At 45.5% G+C, this 27,618-nt stretch overlaps 1 protein-coding gene across 1 annotated transcript in view; it reads right to left on the bottom strand.

The window, feature by feature from the left end:
* The window catches only part of LOC311150779 (calmodulin-regulated spectrin-associated protein 2-like), a gene marked incomplete at its 5' end in the record, with an annotated part of 87,568 nt that overhangs the window by 46,727 nt on the left and 13,223 nt on the right, over positions 1–27,618 (bottom strand). Inside the window, one exon of the mRNA XM_084188308.1 lies at positions 26,731–26,990. Within this exon, the coding sequence (XP_084044434.1) occupies positions 26,731–26,990 (260 nt within the window). The remainder of the gene's footprint in view (positions 1–26,730; positions 26,991–27,618) is intronic.

Here is a 27,618-nt window from a genome sequence, read left to right as displayed (position 1 = left end):
AAGGTTTCTGCTTCAAATCCTCGTGCCGACTAGGTGAAACAAATCTGTCGATATGCCCTTGAGCAAGGCATTTAACCCTAATTGCTCCTTTAAGTCGCTCTGGATAGGAGCGTCTGCTAAATGACAAAAGGAAATCAGTCAATTGAAATAAATAAATTAGGCCCTAATCTATGGATTTCACATGACTGGGAATACAGATATGCATCTGTTGGTCACAGAAAACCAGTCAGTATCTGGTGTGACCACCATTTGCCTCATGCAGTGTGACACATCTCTTTCGCATAAAGTTGATCAGGCTGTTCATTGTGCCCTGTGGAATGTTGTCCCACTCCTCTTCAATGACTGTGCGAAGTTGCTGGATATTGGCGGGAACTGGAACACACTGTCGTACACTTCGATCCAGAGCATCCGAAACATGCTCAATGGGTGACATGTCTGGTGAGTATGCAGGCCTTGGAAGAACTGGGACATTTTCAGCTTCCAGGAATTGTGTACAGACCCTTGCGACTTGGGGCTGTGCATAATCATGCTGAAACATGAGGTGATGGCGACGGATGAATGGCACGACAATGGGCCTCAGGATCTCGTCACGGTATCTCTGTGCATTCAAATTGCCATTGATAAAATGCAATTGTGTTCATTGTCCGTAGCTTATGCCTGCCCATACCATAACCCCACCATGGGGCACTCTGTTCACAACGTTGACATCAGCAAACCGCTCGCCAGCATGACGACGTACACGTTGTCTGCCATCTGCCCGGTACAGTTGAAACCTGGATTCATCCGTGAAGAGCCCCCTTCTCCAGTGTGCCAGTAGGCATCGAAGGTGAGCATTTGCCCACTGAAGTCCGTTACGACGCCGAACTGCAGTCAGGTCAAGATCCTGGTGAGGACGTCGAGCACGCAGATGAGCTTCCCTGAGACGGTTTCTGACAGTTTGTGCAGAAATTCTTCGGTTGTGCAAACCCACAGTTTCATCAGCTGTCCAGGTGGCTGGTCTCAGACGATCCCGTAGGTGAAAAAGCTGGATGTGGAGGTCCTGGGCTGGCGTGGTTACACGTGGTCTGCGGTTGTGAGGCCGGTTGGACGTACTGCCAAACTCTCTAAAATGACGTTGGAGGCTTACGGCAGTCAGCATGCCAATTGCACTCAAAAACTTGAGACATCTGTGGCATTGTGTTGTGTGACAAAACTGCACCTTTTAGCGTGGCCTTTTATTGTCCCCAGCACAAGGTGCACCTGTGTAATGATCGTGCTGTTTAATCAGCTTCTTGATATGCCACACCTGTCAGGTGGATGGATTATCTTTTTTTCTTTTTTTGGGGAGGGGGTAGATCAGCTTACTATTGCAGATAGATTGTAACTTCCATCAATGTAATTGTCTGCATCACTTCCAATCCCCCATGTTTTTTATATATATACTCCCCTTTATTACTTTTCAACCCCGCCATCCTTTCCCTACTTGGAGTAAACTAGTGAACAACAATGCCCAGGCCTCTACTTCCAGCCTATACTTACTATCTACACCTTATGGACACAGTCAATTTTACAATAATTCTATTTTATTTGTTTTTGCTCCTGAACTTCTTCTACTCTCAACCTCTCCGATCATTTTCATGATGTCCATCCGGTTTGCTTCTATATGCCATATCTTTCTAACTGTGCTCTTTCCCAAAAGCTCCCAACATACAACCTATATACTTATTATGGACACAGTATGCTTACATTATTAGTTATCTTGTTATTATTTGTTATTAGTCCCATCCTTCAACTCCATTCAATACCTCCCATCTATCTCTTAACACCATCCATATAGGATTTCTATTTGCCATATATATTTCAACCGTACTGTGATGTTTTACAAAAGTTCTGAACCTTTCTATTCTCATTGTTTCTACAGATTGTGAATTAAAAATAAACATTTTTGCTAAAAGTATTATTATATTATTGGATGGATGGAGATTATCTTGGCAAAGGAGAAATGCTCACTAACAGGGATGTAAACAACATTTGAGAGAAATATGCTTTTTGTGAGTATGGAACATTTCTGGGATCTTTTATTTCAGCTAACACTTTACATGTTACGTTTATATTTATGTTCAGTATAATAAGTCTGTAACAACCTAGTAAGTACATTATATAACTGGCAAGTGGCCTATTCTAAGGACAATCTATAGGAAACCTAGCAATGAACTGAGTCTGTTATTCCAATAAAACTACTGAAGCAAAACCAACAGCACCAAGCAGCAAAACTAACAGCACCAAGGAACAAAACTAACAGCACCTAGTAACAAAACTAACAGCACCTAGCAGCAAAACTAACAGCACCAAGCAGCAAAACCAACAGCACCAAGCAGCAAAACCAACAGCACCAAGGAACAAAACTAACAGCACCTAGTAACAAAACTAACAGCACCTAGCAGCAAAACTAACAGCACCAAGCAGCAAAACCAACAGCACCAAGCAGCAAAACAAACAGCACCAAGCAGCAAAACCAACAGCACCAAGCAGCAAAACAAACAGCACCAAGCAGCAACACAAACAGCACCAAGGAACAAAACGAACAGCACCTAGTAACAAAACGAACAGCACCTAGCAGCAAAACTAACAGCACCTAGCAGCAAAACTAACAGCACCTAGCAGCAAAACTAACAGCACCAAGCAGCAAAACTAACAGCTCCAAGCAGCAAAACCAACAGCACCAGGCAGCAAAACTAACAGCACCAAGCAGCAAAACTAACAGCACCTAACAACAAAACTAACAGCACCTACCAAGAAAACGAACAAAACAGGGAAACACAAAACATAAACAGCAAAGAATTGGTGACCTCACAAACCTCTGTTCATCATGACCCCATAGAGACACTTATATAAGAGACTGTTTACATGCAGTGGGACCCTGGGTTTCCCAAAGAAGAGAGAGACAGACAGAAGGAGAGAGAGAAACAGAGAGACAGAGAGAGAGAGCGAGAGAGGCACGGAGACAGACAGAAAAAGAGAGAGAAACAGAGAGACAGAGAGAGAGAGACAGAGAGGCACGGAGACAGACAGAAAAAGAGAGAGAAACAGACAGACAGAGAGAGCGAGCGAGAGAGGCACGGAGACAGAGAGAAAAAGAGAAAAGGGGAGAAACCAACTGACCAACGTTTCCATGCTTTCCCTCCCAGGTCTTTAAAGCCAGTCCCAGTTCCTCTACTCGCCTGCCAGTAAATATAGTAGGTTTGTACAGTGTCAATACAGACTACAGATCAAGTCATCATGGAAAACAGTGGTAAAACATTACACAGTTAGGTGAAAGCTATACATTAAATAGATAATCGAATGACTATTTTATAGCCGTCAGTTTATCAAAATAATCCAAGATAGACTGTATTTTCTGACATCACCCCTCCAAGAATGATAGATCAACTGCTTAATCTGATAAGAATCGGTGTGATTCAGACATATGAAATGAAGCCCAGTGTATCTTCAGTAGATGCAGTTGACCTCCAGGGTGCCAGTAGATGCAGTAGACCTTCAGGGTGCCAGTAGATGCAGTAGACCTTCAGGGTGCCGGTAGATGCAGTAGACCTTCAGGGTGCCAGTAGATGCAGTAGACCTTCAGGGTGCCGGTAGATGCAGTAGACCTTCAGGGTGCCAGTAGATGCAGTAGACCTTCAGGGTGCCAGTAGATGCAGTAGACCTTCAGGGTGCCAGTAGATGCAGTAGACCTTCAGGGTGCCGGTAGATGCAGTAGACCTTCAGGGTGCCGGTAGATGCAGTAGACCTTCAGGGTGCCAGTAGATGCAGTAGACCTTCAGGGTGCCGGTAGATGCAGTAGACCTTCAGGGTGCCGGTAGATGCAGTAGACCTTCAGGGTGCCGGTAGATGCAGTAGACCTTCAGGGTGCCGGTAGATGCAGTAGACCTTCAGGGTGCCAGTAGATGCAGTAGACCTTCAGGGTGCCGGTAGATGCAGTAGACCTTCAGGGTGCCAGTAGATGCAGTAGACCTTCAGGGTGCCAGTAGATGCAGTAGACCTTCAGGGTGCCGGTAGATGCAGTAGACCTTCAGGGTGCCGGTAGATGCAGTAGACCTTCAGGGTGCCAGTAGATGCAGTAGACCTTCAGGGTGCCAGTAGATGCAGTAGACCTTCAGGGTGCCAGTAGATGCAGTAGACCTTCAGGGTGCCAGTAGATGCAGTAGACCTTCAGGGTGCCAGTAGATGCAGTAGACCTTCAGGGTGCCAGTAGATGCAGTAGACCTTCAGGGTGCCAGTAGATGCAGTAGACCTTCAGGGTGCCAGTAGATGCAGTAGACCTTCAGGGTGCCAGTAGATGCAGTAGACCTTCAGGGTGCCGGTAGATGCAGTAGACCTTCAGGGTGCCAGTAGATGCAGTAGACCTTCAGGGTACCGGTAGATGCAGTAGACCTTCAGGGTGCCAGTAGATGCAGTAGACCTTCAGGGTGCCGGTAGATGCAGTAGACCTTCAGGGTGCCAGTAGATGCAGTAGACCTTCAGGGTGCCAGTAGATGCAGTAGACCTTCAGGGTGCCGGTAGATGCAGTAGACCTTCAGGGTGCCAGTAGATGCAGTAGACCTTCAGGGTGCCAGTAGATGCAGTAGACCTTCAGGGTGCCAGTAGATGCAGTAGACCTTCAGGGTGCCAGTAGATGCAGTAGACCTTCAGGGTGCCAGTAGATGCAGTAGACCTTCAGGGTGCCAGTAGATGCAGTAGACCTTCAGGGTGCCAGTAGATGCAGTAGACCTTCAGGGTGCCAGTAGATGCAGTAGACCTTCAGGGTGCCAGTAGATGCAGTAGACCTTCAGGGTGCCAGTAGATGCCTAACAAACATGAACACCCTCTTCTAGGGTGTTTAACATTAAAATCCCTAACCGAAAAACTATATATATATATATATATACAGTGGGGGAAAAAAGTATTTAGTCAGCCACCAATTGTGCATGTTCTCCCACTTAAAAAGATGAGAGAGGCCTGTAATTTTCATCATAGGTACACATCAACTATGACAGACAAATTGAGAAAAGAAAATCCAGAAAATCACATTGTAGGATTTTTTATGAATTTATTTGCAAATTATGGTGGAAAATAAGTATTTGGTCACCTACAAACAAGCAAGATTTCTGGCTCTCACCGACCTGTAACTTCTTCTTTAAGAGGCTCCTCTGTCCTCCACTCGTTACCTGTATTAATGGCACCTGTTTTAACTTGTTATCAGTATAAAAGACACCTGTCCACAACCTCAAACAGTCACACTCCAAACTCCACTATGGCCAAGACCAAAGAGCTGTCAAAGGACACCAGAAACAAAATTGTAGACCTGCACCAGGCTGGGAAAACTGAATATGCAATAGGTAAGCAGTTTGGTTTGAAGAAATCAACTGTGGGAGCAATTATTAGGAAATGGAAGACATACAAGACCACTGATAATCTCCCTCGATCTGGGGCTCCACGCAAGATCTCACCCTGTGGGGTCAAAATGATCACAAGAACGGTGAGCAAAAATACCAGAACCACACGGGGGGACCTAGTAAATGAACTGCAGAGAGCTGGGACCAAAGTAACAAAGCCTACCATCAGTAACACACTACGCCGCCAGGGACTGAAATCCTGCAGTGCCAGACGTGTCCCCCTGCTTAAGCCAGTACATGTCCAGGCCCGTCTGAAGTTTGCTAGAGTACATTTGGATGATCCAGAAGAGGATTGGGAGAATGTCATATGGTCAGATGAAACCAAAATAGAACTTTTTGGTAAAAACTCAACTCGTCGTGTTTGGAGGACAAAGAATGCTGAGTTGCATCCAAAGAACACCATACCTACTGTGAAGCATGGGGGTGGAAACATCATGCTTTGGGGCTGTTTTTCTGCAAAGGGACCAGGACGACTGATCCGTGTAAAGGAAAGAATGAATGGGGCCATGTATCGTGAGATTTTGAGTGAAAACCTCCTTCCATCAGCAAGGGCATTGAAGATGAAACGTGGCTGGGTCTTTCAGCATGACAATGATCCCAAACACACCGCCCGGGCAACGAAGGAGTGGCTTCGTAAGAAGCATTTCAAGGTCCTGGAGAGGCCTAGCCCGTCTCCAGATCTCAACCCCATAGAAAATCTTTGGAGGGAGTTGAAAGTCTGTGTTGCCCAGCGACAGCCCCAAAACATCACTGCTCTAGAGGAGATCTGCATGGAGGAATGGGCCAAAATACCAGCAACAGTGTGTGAAAACCTTGTGAAGACTTACAGAAAACATTTGACCTGTGTCATTGCCAACAAGGGGTATATAACAAAGTATTGAGACACTTTTGTTATTGACCAAATACTTATTTTCCACCATAATTTGCAAATAAATTCATAAAAAATCCTACAATGTGATTTTCTGGAGAAAATTTTTTCTGTGATGAAAATTACAGGCCTCTCTCATCTTTTTAAGTGGGAGAACTTGCACAATTGGTGGCTGACTAAATACCTTTTCCCCCCACTGTATGTATATATATATATATACACACTACCAGTCAAATGTTTGGACACACCTACTCATTCAAGGGTTTTTCTTTATTTTTACATTGTAGAATAATAGTGAAGACATCAAAACTATGAAATAACACATATGGAATCATGTAGTAACCAAAAAAGTGTTAAACAAATCAAGATATATTTTATATTTGAGATTCTTCAAATAGCCACCCTTTGCCTTGATGACAGCTGAATCTTAGGAGTTGATTCCTAGTTGAATCAAATCTTGACTCTCAGAAATAAGAGTCGACACCAGGAGTCGACTCACTACCTCATCGTCGTTAACAGTTGGAAAAAGGGCAGAGAAAGGCAAGCGACAGCAGTCCTGTATGGCAATACTTTGACAAGTTAAATGAGAAGGAAATGCTAACTTTGCGAGGTGGAATTGAGGTACAGTAATGGTAGTACAGTTACAATGCTTAACCATCTGAAAGGGACGCACCGTGAGAGCCAAACCATTGCTGGCAGCAGCACAGTTGCATTGTGAATTCACGTGTCATTTTCTTATTTTTTTCTTATCGTTTTAACTGAAAAACGATTATATACAGCAAGGCTACACACACACAGTCACAAACACGGCACGCCTGCAGCCATGGCAACAACAAAGAGAGAGAGAGAGAGAGAGAGAGAGAGAGAGAGAGAGAGAGAGAGAGAGAGAGAGAGAGAGAGAGAGAGAGAGAGAGAGAGAGAGAGAGAGAGAGAGAGAGAGAGAGATTACGTTCAGTGATATACAGTTAGTCTATGAAATCAGAGTAAGGAGAAAGACACACAGCTGGCAGCAGGCTCTTCTGTTCTGACTGACAACCCAAGAGGCTTACAGTACACTGGACTTTATCATCCAGAAATCCACTCTGTATTTAAACCAATAGCTTTGTAGACGGAGTGTGCAGCTATGAGATTTAGTCCTCGTCTCTTCTGAACCCTCTGGCTGTATGTACATAAACCCACTAATCTTGAATGTTTTTAACATGTTCTTAAGCTGGCAGACGTATAATAACGTTGAGGCATGTTGGGCTTATGGGAGTAAACACTTTTCAATTAAATACACAAATATGACTAAAACAGGATTTATTTGATACTGTAATACAATCTCAGTGGCCAGTCCAACATTAGGGAGGAGTGTACTCTGTGATGTCATAGCAGAGACAGATCGTCACTTCCTGTCCTTGTTCATAAAGTTGTTTGCTATAATATGCTGTGATAAAATATGATAAGATATTAATATTATTATATTTTACCTTTCTGTACCAAAAGTGTTGTTTTGGAGGCTTTTCATTGTTGCTACACTCGTAGAAAAAAAGGTGCAATCTAGAACCTGAAAGGGTTCTTTAGCTGTCCCAATAGGAAACCCTTTGAATAACCATTGTTGGTTACAGGTAGAACCCTTTTGGTTCCAAGTAGAACCATTTTGGGTTCCATGTAGAACCCTTTCCACAGAGGTTCTACATGGAACCCAAAATGGTTTTACCTGGAACCAAAAAGGGTTTTACCTGGAACCAAAAAGGGTTATCCTATGGAGACAGCCGAAGAACCCTTTTGGAACCCTTTTTTCTAAGAGTGTAGGGAAAGATACTGTCACGCTAGATAGCTGAGGTGGGGTGAGCTTTAACTGATTAGGCTGCTTACAGTAGCTGGAATAAAATCAGTACTGATGGTGACAGTAAGCATGGACTAAAAAGACTAATCCCCTCATAAAGAGATCTGTGTGTGTGTGTGTGTGTGTGTGTGTGTGTGTGTGTGTGTGTGTGTGCGTGCGTGCGTGCGCGTGTATGTGTGTGTGTGTGAGCGTGTGTGTGTGTGTGTGTGTGTGTGTGTGTGTGTGTGTGTGTGTGTGTGTGTGTGTGTGTCTTCAGAGCCAGCCCTAATGGGACTTGGTTGGTGACAGTAGCACCTTATAAGGCTATGGTTTTCCCAGATACCGTATGACCGGTCATAGAGACAGCTGTACTCCTCTCATCTCACAGTGAAAACAATGACATTGCATGAAGAGAACACATATTGACATCCCCATCCTCTCTCATTAGGTCATCAAACACCCTAGTAAAGCTGTTATTAGTGTGGTGCAAAGCATAAATCCTGCTTTTGTTGCCCGTTATTCAGCAACTGTGTGTGAGTGATCAAAACCACCTAGAGGAAAGGACCCTACAGCTGAACAAACAGACAGACAGACAGACAGACAGACAGACAGACAGACAGACAGACAGACAGACAGACAGACAGACAGACAGACAGACAGACAGACAGCTACAGCTCCCTGAGGCACCAGTGCCTGCTCAGCAACGATACACCCTGAGAAACAAAGACGCACACTCTGACAACAAAACCAGCCTCACCCAAGACTGAGGACTACCACAAAGGTCAGGATGACATGTATTTTACTGCTGTAAGGTTCATAGCTGACTCCACTTGTAAATGTACATTTTTATAATACAATAGAGTAGCTTACATGCTTGTTGTAGGCTACAAGCAAACGAGAACACCAGCTGTCTAATACTGACTGATGAAGGGTGGCTGGCCCAGCTGTCTAATACTGACTGATCAAAGGGTGGCTGGCCCAGCTGTCTAATACTGACTGATGAAGGGTGGCTGGCCCAGCTGTCTAATACTGACTGATGAAGGGTGGCTGGCCCAGCTGTCTAATACTGACTGATGAAGGGTGGCTGGCCCAGCTGTCTAATACTGACTGATCAAAGGGTGGCTGGCCCAGCTGTCTAATACTGACTGATGAAGGGTGGCTGGCCCAGCTGTCTAATACTGACTGATGAAGGGTGGCTGGCCCAGCTGTCTAATACTGACTGATCAAAGGGTGGCTGGCCCAGCTGTCTAATACTGACTGATCAAAGGGTGGCTGGCCCAGCTGTCTGATATGGACTGATGAAGGGTGGCTGGCCCAGCTGTCTAATACTGACTGATCAAAGGGTGGCTGGCCCAGCTGTCTGATATGGACTGATGAAGGGTGGCTGGTCCAGCTGTCTAATACTGACTGATGAAGGGTGGCTGGCCCAGCTGACAAAATACTGACTGAGGAAGGGTGGCTGGCCCAGCTGTCTGATACTGACTGATGAAGGGTGGCTGGCCCAGCTGTCTAATACTGACTGATGAAGGGTGGCTGGCCCAGCTGTCTGATACTGACTGATGAAGGGTGGCTGGCCCAGCTGTCTGATATGGACTGATGAAGGGTGGCTGGCCCAGCTGTCTAATACTGACTGATGAAGGGTGGCTGGCCCAGCTGTCTAATACTGACTGATGAAGGGTGGCTGGCCCAGCTGTCTTATACTGACTGATGAAGGGTGGCTGGCCCAGCTGTCTGATACTGACTGATGAAGGGTGGCTGGCCCAGCTGTCTGATATGGACTGATGAAGGGTGGCTGGCCCAGCTGTCTAATACTGACTGATGAAGGGTGGCTGGCCCAGCTGTCTGATATGGACTGATGAAGGGTGGCTGGCCCAGCTGTCTAATACTGACTGATGAAGGGTGGCTGGCCCAGCTGTCTAATACTGACTGATGAAGAGTGGCTGGCCCAGCTGTCTAATACTGACTGATGAAGGGTGGCTGGCCCAACTGTCTAATACTGACTGATCAAAGGGTGGCTGGCCCAGCTGTCTAATACTGACTGATGAAGGGTGGCTGGCCCAGCTGTCTAATACTGACTGATGAAGGGTGGCTGGCCCAGCTGTCTAATACTGACTGATGAAGGGTGGCTGGCCCAGCTGTCTAATACTGACTGATGAAGGGTGGCTGGCCCAACTGTCTAATACTGACTGATCAAAGGGTGGCTGGCCCAGCTGTCTAATACTGACTGATGAAGGGTGGCTGGCCCAGCTGTCTAATACTGACTGATGAAGGGTGGCTGGCCCAGCTGTCTAATACTGACTGATCAAAGGGTGGCTGGCCTTTGGTTTGTTTACATGATGTCTTGTCTGGGTTTGTTTACATGATGTCTTACCTGGGTTTGTTTATATGATGTCTTGTCTGGGTTTGTTTAAATTATGTCTTGCCTGGGTTTGTTTACATGATGTCTTGTCTGGGTTTGTTTAAATTATGTCTTGCCTGGGTTTCTTTACATGATGTCTTGTCTGGGTTTGTTTACATTATGCCTTGCCTGGGTTTCTTTACATGATGTCTTGTCTGGGTTTGTTTACATGATGTCTTGCCTGGGTTTGTTTACATGATGTCTTGCCTGGGTTTGTATTTGTCGCCCCGAGAGTTTGATATTTTAGAAATACAAATGAAGTAAATGAGACTTACTGAGTCTGGCTTGAATGTGTTTTTTTTTCAAGCCAACTACTCACCACATTTTATACACTGCAGTGCTAGCTAGCTGTAGCTTATGCTTTCAGTACTAGATTCATTCTTTAATCCTTTGATTGGATGAACAACATGTTAGTTCATCCTGCAAGAGCTTTGATAGGTTGGAGGACATCCTCTGGAAGTCGTCATAATTACTGTGTAAGTCTATGGAAGGGGGTGAGAACCATGAGCCTCCTAGGTTTTTTATTGAAGTCAATGTACCCAGAGGAGGACAGAAAATTGCTGTCCTCCAGGTACACCATTGTGCTACCATACAGAGGGCTGTTGAGGCTACTTGTCACGATCGTTGAAGGGAGTGGACCAATGCGCAGCGTGATTTGCGAACATGCTTATTTTATTAGAGTACCACACGAACAAAACAACAAAACGATACGTGACGTCCTTGGTTTACAGACACAAACCATACACGGAACAAGATCCCACAACACACTGTGGAAAACAGGCTGCCTAAGTATGGTTCCCAATCAGAGACAACAAGCAACAGCTGATTCACGTTGCCTCTGATTGAGAACCACCCCGGCCAACATAGCTACACATGAACTAGAACTTAAACACAGAACACAAACACATAGAAACTACACACCCTGGCTCAACATAACAGAGTCCCAGAGCCAGGGCGTGACACTACTGTAGACCTTCATTGCAAAATAGTGTGTTTTAATCAATTATTTGATGACGTGAATATATTTAGAATAGTTTTATCTAAAAAGTATAACTTTTTAAATGTTTCACAAGTATGAAATTCACTGAGTAGGATGGTCCTCCCCTTCCTCCTCTGAGTAGCACTTATTAGAATCAGCTGGACAGGTGAAAGCTTATTAAAAGTAGACATTCATACACCACAATGCTTTAACCTATCATGGGTTTTTAGATCAGTGCAGGTGAAAGAAGAGACAAATAGAGGAGACCACTTAAGACTATTGAGATGTGGCCCTGAACTTTACAAGGAGATAGATGGATGGAGGACAGAGAGATGGATGGAGAGCAGAGAGATGGATGGATAGTCAGAGAGATGGATGGATGGTCAGAGAGATGGATGGAGGCCAGAGAAATGGATGGAGGTCAGAGAAATAGATGCCCTTCATTACTTGGCCTACAGCACGTGTCAAACTCATTCCACGGAGGGCCGAGTGTCTGCGGGTTTTCACTCCTCCCTTGTACTTCAAATCAAATCAAATCCTAGACAACCCTTGATTGATGAATTAAGGTCACTGATTAGTAAAGAACTCCTCTTACCTGGTTGTCTAGGACTTAACTGAAAGGAAAAACCAAAAACCTGCAGACACTAGGCCCTCCATGGAATGAGTTTGACACCCCTGACCTAGAGTGTATACATTCTATTGGTCTGCTCTTACGTACTGTGACTGTCACATAGGCATGCCTCCTAATGTCATTCCAGAGTAGGCTTTTCACACACACACGTACTGAACACGCCCCTCTGCAGACAAATTAAATAACATCTCCTCTCCTCCCTGTACAGCGCTGCTCCCTGCTCTTAGCTCCCTACTCGTCCCTCATAGCAGGCTTTTAGCACTTACAGAGAGGTGTGGATGGAACACTGTCTCAGACAGACCCCACCCTCTATGGTACTGCAGACTTGCTCTGAGACCCCACCCTCTATGGTATGCAGACTTGCTCTGAGACCCCACCCTCTATGGTATGCAGACTTGCTCTGAGACCCCACCCTCTATTGTACTGCAGTGGAGCACCAGCACGTATTCCCTCTCTCCTCTCTTCCTCTCTTCTGCTCTCCTCTACTACCCCCTCTTTTCCTCTCCTTTCATTTCCTCTCATGTTCTCCACAAACCTATCATCCTGTCTTTCCTCTCTTTCTTTGGTGCAGACATATTCCCTCTCTCCTCTCCTCCTATCACAGATGGTCACATACCCATTCTTCCTTTCCTCTCCTTCTCTGGAGCATGGATGTAATCCCCATCTCCTCTCTTCTCTTCTTCCTACAGATATATTCCTCCTCTCTTCTCCTCCTCTGATGCCATAACATAGTCCTCAACTCCACCCCATTTCCTCTCCTCCTTTCCCTCTATCTTTAAACACAGTCCTTTCCCCCTTCCTCCCTAGACCCCAGCCAAGCGGCAGCCCCTCTCCCCCTCCATTCATCCTGTGTCGGCCTGCCACGTTCCCCCTCTCCACTCCTCCTCCTCCTGCCGTCTTCTTCTTCCTCATCCCTCCTTCTGACCTGGACCAAGTAGCGGTGTGTGAAAAACCATGAGGTCATCATTTATCCTCATTTGTGCTATACCCTCATTTGTGCTATAAACCCAACACAGCAACAAGCATGTATCTGCACTAAACACACTGTCTCAACTCCTATGGGGAGCTACACTCTGCAGCTGCCTATCCTGAAGAGATTGTGCATGTGTAAAGGAAAAAAGGTGTGTTTGTGTTTGTGTGTGTCAGTCTGTGTGTCAGGGAGGATATACAGGCTTGTAAATTAACTGGCTGTGGGCTTTGTTGCCGATTAAGGTCAATTCCCTGTTTACACCCCAGGGTCCAACATTAACGATGGCCCGCTGGCCCGGGGCCAGTAAAAACATGTCCCCCAGTGGATCTCGACCAGGCCAGTAATTGTTTAGCACATTTTTGTATTCCAGTTCAACATTTACCTGCTCTGTCACAGTCTACCATTGGAAAAAAACACTGAAGACTATAATAATAATAATAATATGCCATTTAGCAGACGCTTTTATCCAAAGCAACTTACAGTCCCGGGGATCGAACCCACTACCCTGGCGTTACAAGCGCCATTCTCTACCAATTGATCTACAGAGGACGACACACAGCAAAGTCATGCTATTTGTATTCGAGCAATAGGATTGGCTGTTCATTCAAGCAGCACCACGCTCCCGCGAGTCACAACTTATCGAGCGGTACAGAAGTTGATCCGTTCACACAGCACACATGTGCTGTTCAGAGCAAAAAGAAACGCCCATCAATCTACTCGCCGAGCTTATTTATTTTAGGGAAAGTGATTTCCAAAAGGAAACCTTCAATAGAGAACAAGCTAGCAATATGCTGGCTACTGTTGATAGTCTGCTAAACGAAAGACAAATAAAGACACCTAGCATTGGTCTTGGCTAGCCTACTGTAGCCATGACGATATCTCTTTTGAAACATTTGTGTTATAATAATAATAATAATATGCCATTTAGCAGACGCTTTTATCCAAAGCGACTTACAGTCATGAGGGGGGAGGGGGGAGGTGGGGAGAAAGAGGAGGGAGAGCGAGAGCGAGGGGGGAGAAAGAGGAAAAGAGAGGAAATTAGAGAAGAAAATACCAAGGAGGGAGAGAAAGTGCTGTTGAAGAGATAGAGAGGGAAGAAGAGAGATAGAGAAAGACAGAAATAACTGATCAGGAGATATAGAGGGAAGGAGAGAAAGATGGGAGGGAAGGAAGGAGATTCTATGTATGCCACAGCAGATGGGGCAGATGAATTGCGGACTCTGTGTCGAGCAGCCATTAAATATTCACAAGAGAAAAATGGTTTGGTCTTATTATAAACACACTGGTTAGAACGTGGGCGTTGGAGGGGGGGAAGAGCGAGAGAGAGAACGAGAGCGAGAGAGAGAGAGAGAAAAAAAAAGCACTGCAATGCAGGCTGCCATTTCGTCAGCAGATACAGTGCATTCGAAAAGTATCCTTGACTTTTTCCACATTTTCTGACGTTACAGCCTTATTCTAAAATTGATTAAATACATTTTTTCCCCTCATCAATCTACACACAATAACACATAATGACAAAGCAAAAACAGGTTTTTAGATATTTTTGTCAAACAAAAAATAACTAAACAAAACTGAAATATAACATTTGCATAAGTATTCAGACCCTTTACTCAGTACTTTGTTGAAGCATCTTTGGCAGTGATTACAGCTTCGAGTCTTCTTGGGTATGACGTTACAAGCTTGGCACACCTGTATTTGGGGAATGTCTCCCATTCTTCTCTACAGATCCTCTCAAGCTCTGTCTGGTTGGATGGGGAGCGTCATTGCACAGCTATTTTAAGGTCTCTCCAGAGATGTTCGATCGGGTTCAAGTCCGGGCTCTGGCTCGGCCACTCAAGGACATTCAGAGACTTGTCCTGAAGCCACTCCTGCGTTGTCTTGGCTGTGTGCTTAGGGTCATTGTTCTGTTGGAAGGTGAACCTTCGCCCCAGTCTGAGGTCCTGCGCGCTCTGGAGCAGGTTTTCATCAAGGATCTTTCTGTACTTTGCTCCGTTCATCTTTCCCTGACTAGTCTCCCAGTCCCTGCCGCTGAAAAACATCCCCACAGCATGATGCTGCCACCACCATGCTTCACCGTAGGGATGGTATTGTCTATTTGATGAGCGGTGTCTGGATTCTTCCAGACGTGACACTTGGCATTCAGGCCAAAGAGTTCAATCTTGGTTACCTCAGACCAGAGAATCTTGTTTCTCATTGTAGTGGCTTCCTTTCCTCTTTACCATAGCCACTGCCCTAGCCTGAAGCGGGGTTGTTTCGGACGCATACAGTCCACACTCAACGTTTCCAAACGGCCAAACATTCAATGAGATCCAGGGATATAGTGCAACAAAAAATGTTTATTCTTCTTATCTAACAAAAAGGTATTCTCCAATCAACTTAAAGCAGAGATTACTTGAAATGCAAATACATAATATAATATGACCTGTCTGTCTGTATTTCTGTATGTCTATATGGTCAAAAAACTATACCGCTCCCGCATCTAGCAAGGACTCCCCCCCCCGAAGGCCCAACTTCCTGCCTTTATACTAACACAATTAACACAGTACAATGAATGGGCAAGAGGGGGGGCCAAAAACTGAGTTACACTAATAACAAATGAATATATCTCAATCCGGTAAATAAATCATAAAGGTACGTACCTAATATTTCATCATATACATTAATATTTAATATATTTACACAAATGTACATGGAGCTCAGTATGTTCAGTCTTTTATACAAAATATGCCCAAATCGGCTCTAACATACCGGCCCCTAATTGTTGACTGCACTGAATGCACAACAATTACTTAATATTCAAACGTAGAGCCAATACAAAAACATTCTATACCAGAGCACCATTACAGTTCATAGCTATATACAAATATACAAGGTGCCATATAGGAAAATAGTCCATAGATCTCAGTCTGAGTTGAAGTGTAAAGGTGTTCAACTTCCAAAAAATGTCAAGAGTTTGACGTCCACAAAATGTATGACATCAAAGAATGTAAGAGTACGACATCAACGAATCAGAGGTGCACGTGATTCAAAGATGGAGCACTGTGTGTGTGTGTGTGTGTGTCTCACTTCGTCGCCTCAAGGAGCAGACAGAGTTTATTGATAGGTCTCTGTAGGATATTGGTCTTAGTCTTAACCATGACGCTCCGGACAAGACCTTTGGCCCCTGGCAAAGCCTTCACCACACGCCCCATTAGCCAAGAGTTCCTTGGGGCGGTGTCATCGACGATGACCACAAGGTCACCAGGACTGAAGTTTCTCTTAGTTTTGTTCCACTTGTTCCGCTCCTGCATAAGTGGAAGATACTCCCTGATCCATCTCTTCCAGAAGAGGTCAGTGATATATTGTACTTGCTTCCATCTCCTTCGTGAGTATAGGTCACTTCTCTGGAATAGTCCTGGTGGCAGGACTGGCTTTGCTTTCAGATGAAGCAGATGGTTCGGAGTCAGGGGTTCTAGATCGTTAGGGTCATTTGTTACAGTAGTGATTGGTCTGTCGTTCATAATCGCCTCAACTTCACACAAGGCTGTCTGCAAAGCCTCATCATCCAGTACTTGCTCTTTAAGGACTGAATAGAGGATCTTTTTCACCAGTCGGATCAACCTCTCCCATACCCCCCCATGGTGGGCTCCAGAGGGAGGGTTGAATGACCATGTCACTCCTTCCTTCAGTAATTTATTTTGAATCTTGTTGTGATCCAGCTCTTTCAGAGCTTCTCCTAGCTCTCTGTGTGTTCCAACAAAGTTGGTGCCATTGTCTGTTCTGATACTTGTTACTGGGCCCCTTCTACAGATGAACCTGCGCAGGGCATTGATGCAGGAATTAGTATCCAGATAACTAGCAACTCCTAGATGGACAGCTCGACTCACAAGGCAAGTAAAGATCACACCATACCGCTTCACATGAACGCGGCCTCGCTTCACCTCTATGGGGCCAAAGTAATCTATGCCCACATGGGTGAAAGGCGGCAAATCAGGTGCTACCCGATCTTGTGGAAGGTCAGCCATCTTCTGTTCCCCAGCTCTAGCTTGCATCCGCCTGCAGAAGACACAGCTCTTAAGGATCTTCCTTGCTAAGGAGTTGGCACAGGGTATCCAATATCGCTGGCGAAGTCTAGAAAGCATGTGACCTCTCCCAGAGTGGCCAACCTGCTCATGGATGTGGAGTAAGATCAGTCTGGAGATGTAGGAGTCTTTGGGCAGGATCATAGGATTCTTTAGTTCCGTAGGCATAGCAGCTTTGCTTAACCTTCCTCCTACTCTCAGAATGCCATTGTCAACTATTGGATCAAGCTTACAGATTGAGCCGCTTCTCTTGGCACATTGTTTTCCTTTTACAACTAGTGCAATTTCTTGTTTAAAGTGCTGTCGTTGCTCAAATCGAATGATGACCTTTTCTGCTTCATCTAGGTCATCTACAGACAGACTTTCTTTTCCAAACGTCAGTTTGAACTTGTCAATTTGTTCCTTCAGTGAGTTTGTCAGACTCTGATCTGATCCTGGATCAGTTTGGGTGAGAACTTTCCTTTTCTGGCTTAACTGTAGTAGAAGTCTCTTCAGTTTCAGCATCCAGGCAACTGCTTTCTTCAAGCTGTTCCATGTTGAATAGTACTCAATCAGTTTGCTGGTCGGACTCTTTTCTTCCACACATGTACTGTTTACGATGACGTCTTTTTTCACCTCTGGATCATCTGGAGGGATGGAGCCAAGCTCCTCGGGGACTTTCGGCCATTGTGTTTCTGTCTTCTCCAGGAATTCTGGTCCTTTGCGCCATCTCTTTGAGTTCAGGAAAGTTTCAACATGTAATCCTCTTGAGGCATCATCGGCTGGGTTGTGTTTGGAGTTCAAATACCTCCACTGTTTTGCTTTCGATAGGTCACGGATCATAGCAACCCTATTAGCCACAAAAGTATGGAATCTCTTGGTATCGTTGCGGATGTATTTTAGCACCGACTGGCTGTCTGTCCAGAAAGTTGACTCCTCAAGTTCAATCTGGAGCTCCAACCTTAACATCCTGTCCACTCGCACTGCCAATGTTGCTGCAGCAAGTTCCAGTCTGGGGATCGTCATCTGCTTGAGTGGAGTCACCCTTGATTTCCCCAGTATGAATGCGATGTGGACCTTTTCCATAACGTTTGTGAACCTAAGGTAGCTTGCCGTGCCATAGCCTTGTTCACTTGCATCACCGAAGTGATGCAGCTGTGCGGTCTTGATTTGACCAAAGTTCTCCGGCATCATACACCTGTTGATCTGGAATCTGGAGAGCTGGTCCAGCTCTGAGAGCCATCTCTTCCATGAAATAGAGTGTTCTTCAGGGATGACTTTGTCCCATCCACACTTTAGCTTGCAGAGCACTTGAAGAATTTGCTTTGCCTTTAATACGAATGGGGCGAGGAAACCTAATGGATCATAAATAGAGCTGACAGTTGAGAGAATACCTCTTCTTGTAAGGGGTCTGTTCTTGACAGTGACCTGGAAGGTAAACACATCCCTTTCAATGTTCCATCGGATTCCAAGTGCTCTTTCAACAGGCAGCTTTTCTCTGTCCAGGTCCAGTTCTTTTATCTGCTTGGCTTTGTGTTCATCAGGGATAGAAGCTAGTACAGTGCGGCTGTTGCTGACCCACTTGGTCAATTTGAACCCACCTTGAGAGCACACATCCCTGAGGTTTCTTGTGAGAGCTATGGCTTGTTCTTCTGTGGCCACTGACTTGAGGCAGTCATCAACATAGAAGTTGGACTTGACTGTTTGAATCACCTCTTCATCGTACCCCTCACAGTTGTCTTCTGCAGTCTTTCGCAGTGCAAAGTTTGCACAACTTGGAGAGGATATAGCACCGAAAAGATGTACTGTCATTCTGTACTCCTCCAATCTTTTGTTAGTATCACCATCCGGCCACCATAGGAATCGCAGGAAGTCTAAGTCATCTTCATGGACACGTACTTGATGGAACATTCCTTCGATGTCTGCCATCATGGCAATGTGCTCTTGCCGAAATCTTAGCAAGACTCCTATAAGCGTGTTTGCCAGGTCAGGGCCTTGAAGGAGTTCACTGTTAAGAGATGTACCTTTATAGGATGATGAACAGTCAAACACCACTCGTATCGTTCCTTTGCGCTTATGGTGAACGCCATGGTGTGGTATGTACCATACCTTGCCTTTCTCTCTGAGGAGCTGTTCTTGTGGTACCTTCTCGGCGTAACCTTTTGTTATCATCTCTTCCATGAAGCCTTTGTACTCTGCAGCGTAACCTTTGTCCTTCTTGAACTTCCTGATAATATTTAGAGCCCGCTGCTTTGCCATGTCACGGTTGTTTGGCAGGACTACATCTTTGTTGCGAAAGGGCAACGGTAAGTAGTAGTGATGGTCTTTGAGGGTTATGGAGCTTGATACTATCTCCATAAACCTACGATCCTCAGCTGACATCTCACTTTTCTCTTCATACTCTCTCTCAGGGAAGTCATGGTTGTACTGATTTACAAGAAGAACCCCCAGGTCGGCCATTGAGATACGATTGGCCATCACCGTAGGACGCCCGGATTCTTCTGCCATGGTACAACTGTTGAGAGGACCATTCATCACCCATCCAAAGAGGGTTTTCACTGCATACGGTCCGTTGCCTTGGCTATTTATGATTTGCCAGGGTTCCATTGCCTTTGGAGCATTTACGCCAATCAGAAGTTCGACGTCAGCATCAATCTCCTTCAACTGAACCTCTTTCAGGTATGGCCACCTTTTGAGCTCTTTCTGAGTGGGAATGTTCTCTCTTGTCACTGGGATCTTATGTTGGGTGTAGACCTTTGGTAATGCAAGAAATGTGTCGCCTTCCACATTGCCAATCTCTAATCCAGATATCTCAAAGCTCTTGGTAGGACTCTCCTGCCCCATTGTGCGTAGCAGAATTTCAGTCGCACTGCCTTTAGCTTGCAACTGCCTCATGAGTCTCTCCGTACAAAATGTTGCTGAGCTACCAGAATCGAGAAACGCATAGGTTAACACAGACTTGCTTCCATTTGCCACCTTTACTTGAACTGGCACAATTGCAAGTGCACAATCGGTACCGGCCCCGGTATCTTCACCAGCTTCCAGTGAAACAAGAGCACTGCTGACAGTCTCCTCCCGCTTTACTGCTACACCACTCATATCTGCCTTTTGAGATCTAAATCTCTCTCTTCCTTCAATGTGCAGGATAGTGGGGTGCTTTCTTTGACAGCTCTGACAGGTCATCCTTCTTTTACATTCTCTGCTTAAGTGTCCTCTCATCAAACAGCCAAAACAAAGGCCTTTTGATCTCAGAAACTCAACCTTGAATTCATGTGGCTGTGCCTTCACCTGTTGGCAGTCGACCAATAAATGCGCACCAGCACAAAATATACATGAGATACTGGGAGCATCAGAAGGGTAGGTGCCTGGTCTCTTTACTTTGAATGTTTGTTCTTTTAAAGGTTTTTCAGAGTCACAATCTGCCACTACAGCTACTGTAGTGGCAAAGCTGCTTCCCCTACTCTTGGACTTGAACTGCTGTTTAAAGTCAGCTTCTGTTTTGGGTTTTAAAAACATTTTGTTGTACAGGGGATCTTGAATATCTCCATACAACGGATCCTGCAGTATTTTGGCCTGTTTTTCCATGAACGTTACCAGGTCACTGAACTGGGCCCTCAGGTGACTTCTCTCTAAAATATCACATGCCATAGACCTCCATTTTTCCCTTAGTTTGTAGGGAAGTTTTGACATGATCAGCTTTATGTTGGAGGGAAGATTAAGCTCTTCCATGTTCTGTAGGTCTTGCATAGCGTTACAGCAACCTCTTAGATAGAGTGCATAACCACCCAGTCCCTTTCCATCATCGGGTTTGATGTTTGTCCAGTTCCAAGCCTTTTCCATGTAAGCAGTGGTGACTTTGATTTCATTGCCAAAGTGTTCCTTTAACAACCTCTTAGCTACTGCATAGCCTCTTCTGGCTTCCATATGCAGACAACTACGGACCAGATCCTTGGGCTGACCAGAGGTGTATTGTTCCAGGTAATAGAGCCTATCCTGGTGACTGCTTGTCTTATCTTCTATACCATGCTCAAATGCACGCATGAATGGCCTAAAGTTTAGAGGATCACCGTCAAACATAGGTATCTCCCTAACAGGGAGTGTGGCTTGTTTGTGCTGTAGTACAAGGAGGTCAGCAATTTCATTCTGCCTTTGCATGACAGTAGAGAGGTTATCATGGCTTGTATTATGGCTGATACCCGCAGTGTTGATTCTGTGTCGATTGCTAGACCTTGCTGTTGGCTGCTGAAGAGTGTGGTTTACGACTGTTTTCGGAATAGTGTTTGATGGCTTTGTGGTCGGTTGTTGTAAAACTCTTTGTAGTGGGGTCTTTGGAACTGCACCTAATGCAGCAAACTCAACAGGTGATGGTTCAGGTTCCACATAGACCTCTGGTTCCTGTTTCTCAAAATAAGAGTTCATTCCATCTTCTTGGCTTAGTAAATGGGCTGCCACAGAATGGGATTGAGAAGTTGACTCGGTACTCTCCAGGACCTTCAGTTTGGCCTTATATGCTGCTATGTCCGTTTCCAGTGCCATTTTTTCCATCCTAACATTCAGTTGAGCTTTCTCCAGTTCCAATGCATGCTTGTCTTGTAATGATGCTTGGCGAGCTAGTAGAGCTGCTCGTTCTGCCTCGGCTTTAAGGCGTTCAGAGGACACTGAGGAAGCAGTCTTAGAATACTTAGTTTTACTTGATATTTTTGACACATTGGAAATGCTGTCATGTGGTTCAATGAGCGTTTGTGGCTCAACTTCAGCCTTTTTCCATATTTCCACCTCTTTCAGGAAATGTTCATAAGTTCTCATTCTTGGTTGATAATAGTTAATGCTCTCCTGTTCCTGTTCCTCCTCTGTGACCAGCTCTAGCACAGATTCATGAGCCTTCTTAAAGTCATTGAGCACAGCATCAAATGCTTCAAGACTCTCATTCACAGTTGCAATGTTTCCTCCATCAACAAGAAGGACTTTTATTTCATTCATTTTGCGTGTACACACTCCAAGTTTGCCTCTCCGGGCTGCATAGAGTGAATTTAGATGCTCCTCTGCCCTCTCCAGTGGAGTCTTATTTGGGATTTCCTCCTCCATCATTCACTTTTAGTTCACTCAATTTACAATGACACGGTTGTTGGTTTGATTGTTATTTATTTACATGTCAAAGCTTCTTATATCACAGCTCCTAATAACCCATCATAGCTTCACAGCCTATTTTTACATATCATAGCTTCATATTTCACATCATATCTTCACATCTCAGCATATAACACAGATTATCAGTCCACGTCATAGCTTCTTACATGCTTTTACAGCAACTGGTATTCCAAGGTGGTCCCCCATCCAAGTACTAACCAGCCCTAAACCTGCTTAGCTTCCGAGATCTGACGAGATCGGGCGTATTCAGGCTGGTATGGCCGTAAGCTATAGTTTTTTGACTTGAATGTAGTGGCTTCCTTTCCTCTTTACCATAGCCACTGCCCTAGCCTGAAGCGGGGTTGTTTCGGACGCATACAGTCCACACTCAACGTTTCCAAACGGCCAAACATTCAATGAGATCCAGGGATATAGTGCAACAAAAAATGTTTATTCTTCTTATCTAACAAAAAGGTATTCTCCAATCAACTTAAAGCAGAGATTACTTGAAATGCAAATACATAATATAATATGACCTGTCTGTCTGTATTTCTGTATGTCTATATGGTCAAAAAACTATACCGCTCCCGCATCTAGCAAGGACTCCCCCCCCCCGAAGGCCCAACTTCCTGCCTTTATACTAACACAATTAACACAGTACAATGAATGGGCAAGAGGGGGGGCCAAAAACTGAGTTACACTAATAACAAATGAATATATCTCAATCCGGTAAATAAATCATAAAGGTACGTACCTAATATTTCATCATATACATTAATATTTAATATATTTACACAAATGTACATGGAGCTCAGTATGTTCAGTCTTTTATACAAAATATGCCCAAATCGGCTCTAACACTCATGGTCTGAGAGTCATTTAGGTGCCTTTTGGCAAACTCCAAGCAGGCTGTCATGTGCCTTTTACTGAGAAGTGGCTTCCGTCTGGCTCCTCTACCATAAAGTCCTGATTTGTGGAGTGCTGCAGAGATGGTTGTCCTTCTGGAAGGTTCTCCCATCTTCACAGAGGAACTCTGGAGCTCTGTCAGAGTGACCATCTGGTTCTTAGTTACCTCCCTGACCAAGGCCCTTCTCCACCGATTGCTCAGATGGTTCCAAACTTCTTCCATTTAAGAATGATGGAGGCCACTGTGTTCTTGGGGACCTTCAATGCTGCAGAAATGTTTTGGTACCCTTCCCCAGATCTGTGCCTCGACACAATCCTGACTCGGAGCTCTACGTACAATTCCTTCGACCTCATGGCTCGAGTCTCATAGCAAAGGGTCTGAATACTTATGTAAATAAGGTATTTCTGTTTGTCATTATGGGGTATTGTGTGTAGGTTGATGAGGATTTTTTTTTATTTGATCCATTTTAGAATAAGGCTGTAACATAACAAAATGTGGAAAAAGTGAAGGGGTCTGAATACTTTCCAAATGCACTGTATGTCCAATCTCTAGCCATGCATGAGACAGTGGCTGGATCTTAACTCATGGTCCTCAGCCACACATTATCAGATTAGAATAAATATTTCATAACTGATATCAAGTCTAACTGTTTTAAAAGCTAACGGAATACCCTTCATATCTAGCTGTTATACATTCTTCAATGGAAGATCAACTGAAAAGGACTGTAGATTTAAAAGGACTACTTAAAGCCTCACTTCGTTGCACAGCAGTGCACATAAAATCAATATTCTCCTTTATTTGCTCTTTCCTAAGAAAGGCATTTTACCTTGTACTGTGTGACATAACAGTACCGCCTGTCTGTCTGTATGTCTGTCTGTCTGTCTGTCAGTGGTTGCTAGCCTGTCTGTCTGTCTGTCTGTCTGTCTGTCTGTCTGTCTGTCTGTCTGTCTGTCAGTGGTTGCTAGCCTGTCTGTCTGTCTGTCTGTCTGTCTGTCTGTATGTCTATCAGTGGTTGCTAGCATATCTGTCTGTCTGTCTGTCAGTGGTTGCTAGCCTGTCTGTCTGTCTATCTGTCAGTGGTTGCTAGCATGTCTGTCTGTCAGTGGTTGCTAGCCTGTCTGTCTGTCTGTCTGTCAGTGGTTGCTAGCCTGTCTGTCTGTCTGTCTGTCTGTCTGTCTGTCTGTCTGTCTGTCTGTGGTTGCTAGTCTGTCTGTCTATCTGTCAGTGGTTGCTAGCCTGTCTGTCTGTCTGTCAGTGGTTGCTAGCCTGTCTGTCTGTCAGTGGCTGCTAGCCTGTCTGTCTGTCTGTCTGTCTGTCAGTGGTTGCTAGTCTGTCTGTCTGTCTGTCTGTCTGTCTGTCTGTCTATCTGTCAGTGGTTGCTAGCCTGTCTGTCTGTCTGTCAGTGGTTGCTAGTCTGTCTGTGTATTTCTATCTGTCAGTGGTTGCTAGCCTGTCTGTCTGTCTGTCTGTCTGTCTGTCTGTCAGTGGTTGCTAGTCTGTCTGTCTGTCTGTCAGTGGTTGCTAGTCTGTCTGTCTGTCTGTCTGTCTGTCTGTCTGTCTGTCTGTCTGTCTGTCTGTCTGTCTGTCTGTCTGTCTGTCTATCTGTCAGTGGTTGCTAGCCTGTCTGTCTGTCTGTCAGTGGCTGCTAGCCTGTCTGTCTGTCTGTCAGTGGTTGCTAGTCTGTCTGTCTGTCTGTCTATCTGTCAGTGGTTGCTAGCCTGTCTGTCTGTCTGTCAGTGGTTGCTAGCCTGTCTGTCTGTCTGTCTATCTGTCAGTGGTTGCTAGCCTGTCTGTCTGTCTGTCAGTGGTTGCTAGCCTGTCTGTCTGTTTTTGTCCTTTCAGGAGACAACGCTGAGAAAACTGTACACAGAGCCCTACCCTAGAGCAGGGTTTCCCCAATTTCATAACTGATATCAAGTCTAACTGTTTTAAAAGCTAACGGAATACCCTTCATATCTAGCTGTTATACATTCTTCAATGGAAGATCAACTGAAAAGGACTGTAGATTTAAAAGGACTACTTAAAGCCTCACTTCGTTGCACAGCAGTGCACATAAAATCAATATTCTCCTTTATTTGCTCTTTCCTAAGAAAGGCATTTTACCTTGTACTGTGTGACATAACAGTACCGCCTGTCTGTCTGTATGTCTGTCTGTCTGTCTGTCTGTCAGTGGTTGCTAGCCTGTCTGTCTGTCTGTCTGTCTGTCTGTCTGTCTGTCTGTCTGTCTGTCTGTCTGTCTGTCTGTCTGTCTGTCAGTGGTTGCTAGCCTGTCTGTCTGTCTGTCTGTCTGTCTGTCTGTATGTCTATCAGTGGTTGCTAGCATATCTGTCTGTCTGTCTGTCAGTGGTTGCTAGCCTGTCTGTCTGTCTATCTGTCAGTGGTTGCTAGCATGTCTGTCTGTCAGTGGTTGCTAGCCTGTCTGTCTGTCTGTCTGTCAGTGGTTGCTAGCCTGTCTGTCTGTCTGTCTGTCTGTCTGTCTGTCTGTCTGTCTGTCTGTCTGTGGTTGCTAGTCTGTCTGTCTATCTGTCAGTGGTTGCTAGCCTGTCTGTCTGTCTGTCAGTGGTTGCTAGCCTGTCTGTCTGTCAGTGGCTGCTAGCCTGTCTGTCTGTCTGTCTGTCTGTCAGTGGTTGCTAGTCTGTCTGTCTGTCTGTCTGTCTGTCTGTCTGTCTATCTGTCAGTGGTTGCTAGCCTGTCTGTCTGTCTGTCAGTGGTTGCTAGTCTGTCTGTGTATTTCTATCTGTCAGTGGTTGCTAGCCTGTCTGTCTGTCTGTCTGTCTGTCTGTCTGTCAGTGGTTGCTAGTCTGTCTGTCTGTCTGTCAGTGGTTGCTAGTCTGTCTGTCTGTCTGTCTGTCTGTCTGTCTGTCTGTCTGTCTGTCTGTCTGTCTGTCTGTCTGTCTGTCAGTGGTTGCTAGTCTGTCTGTCTGTCTGTCTATCTGTCAGTGGTTGCTAGCCTGTCTGTCTGTCTGTCAGTGGCTGCTAGCCTGTCTGTCTGTCTGTCAGTGGTTGCTAGTCTGTCTGTCTGTCTGTCTATCTGTCAGTGGTTGCTAGCCTGTCTGTCTGTCTGTCAGTGGTTGCTAGCCTGTCTGTCTGTCTGTCTATCTGTCAGTGGTTGCTAGCCTGTCTGTCTGTGGTTGCTAGCCTGTCTGTCTGTTTTTGTCCTTTCAGGAGACAACGCTGAGAAAACTGTACACAGAGCCCTACCCTAGAGCAGGGTTTCCCCAACTCGGTCCTGGGGACCCCAAGGGGTGCACATTTTGATTCAAATAACCAGCTCATCATCAAGCTTTGATTATTTGAATCCGCTGTGTAGTGCTAGGGCAAAAACATTCACCAGGGGTGGGGGCCCAGGGCCGAGTTTGGAAAACCCTGCCTTAGAGCACACACAAAGAGAGGATGAGTGTGTGAGTGAAAGAGAGAGAGAAGGAGAAGGAGAAGGAGAAGTAGGAGATACATTTTACAGCCAGGAGCATGTGAAGGATGAGAGAAAGAGAAGGGGTGTGTGTGTGTGTGTGTGTGTGTGTGTGTGTGTGTGTGTGTGTGTGTGTGTGTGTGTGTGTGTGTGTGTGTGAGACAGACAGCTCTCCATCCTTACCATGCGTATAGGCGTACTGGTCAGGTCCCTCTCTGTGACCAAGCGGTCCTGGTCAGTGACGTACAGTCCCTTCTGTGCCAGGGCCTGGATGACGGCGTTGTGTCCCAGCAGAGGTTTGACAGCGTCGCTGCGGAGGATGAGGCTCCCCGCCCGGCAGTACAGCTCTGCAGACAGCAGCAGGCACACCACAGGGGGCTTCACATGCTCCTGGCTGTACTGGTCCCTGTAGAAGGGGTCAGCCAGCTCCTCAGGGACCGCATCTGTGGAGGGAGAGAGGAGGGGACGGGTTAGTTTGGGGCTACGATGAACATAGTTAGACCCCAGCTCCTCTGGGACCCCATCTAGGGAGGGGGAGGAGGGGTTAGTGTGAGGATAGCTACACTATTAGAAAAAAAATTGTGTAGATCTAGAACCTAAAAGGGTTCTTCGGCTATCCCCATAGGAGAAACCTTTGAAGAACCCCTTTTGATTACAGGTAGAGCCCTTTAGGTTCTAGGTAGAGCCCTCTGTGGAAAGGGTTCTACATGGAACCCAAAATGATTCTACCTGGAACCAAAAAGGGTTCTCCTATGGGGACAGCCGAAGAACCCTTTTGGAACCCTTTTTTCTAAGAGTGTAGGCTACATAACTAACACTACAGTCAGTTCCTATGGGACCCCATCTAGAGAGGGAGAGTAGGGGTTACTGTGAAGATAGCTAGCCTACATAACTAACACTACAGTCAGTTCCTATGGGACCCCATCTAGAGAGGGAGAGTAAGGGGTTACTGTGAAGATAGCTAGGCTACATAACTAACACTACAGTCAGCTCCTATGGGACCCCATCTAGAGAGGGAGAGTAGGGGTTACTGTGAAGATAGCTAGGCTACATAACTAACACTACAGTCAG

Source organism: Coregonus lavaretus (assembly GCF_964263955.1).
Source record: "Coregonus lavaretus genome assembly, chromosome: 23".
NCBI classification, from domain to species: Eukaryota; Metazoa; Chordata; class Actinopteri; order Salmoniformes; family Salmonidae; genus Coregonus; species Coregonus lavaretus.
This window is presented reverse-complemented; position numbering and strand designations above follow the sequence as displayed.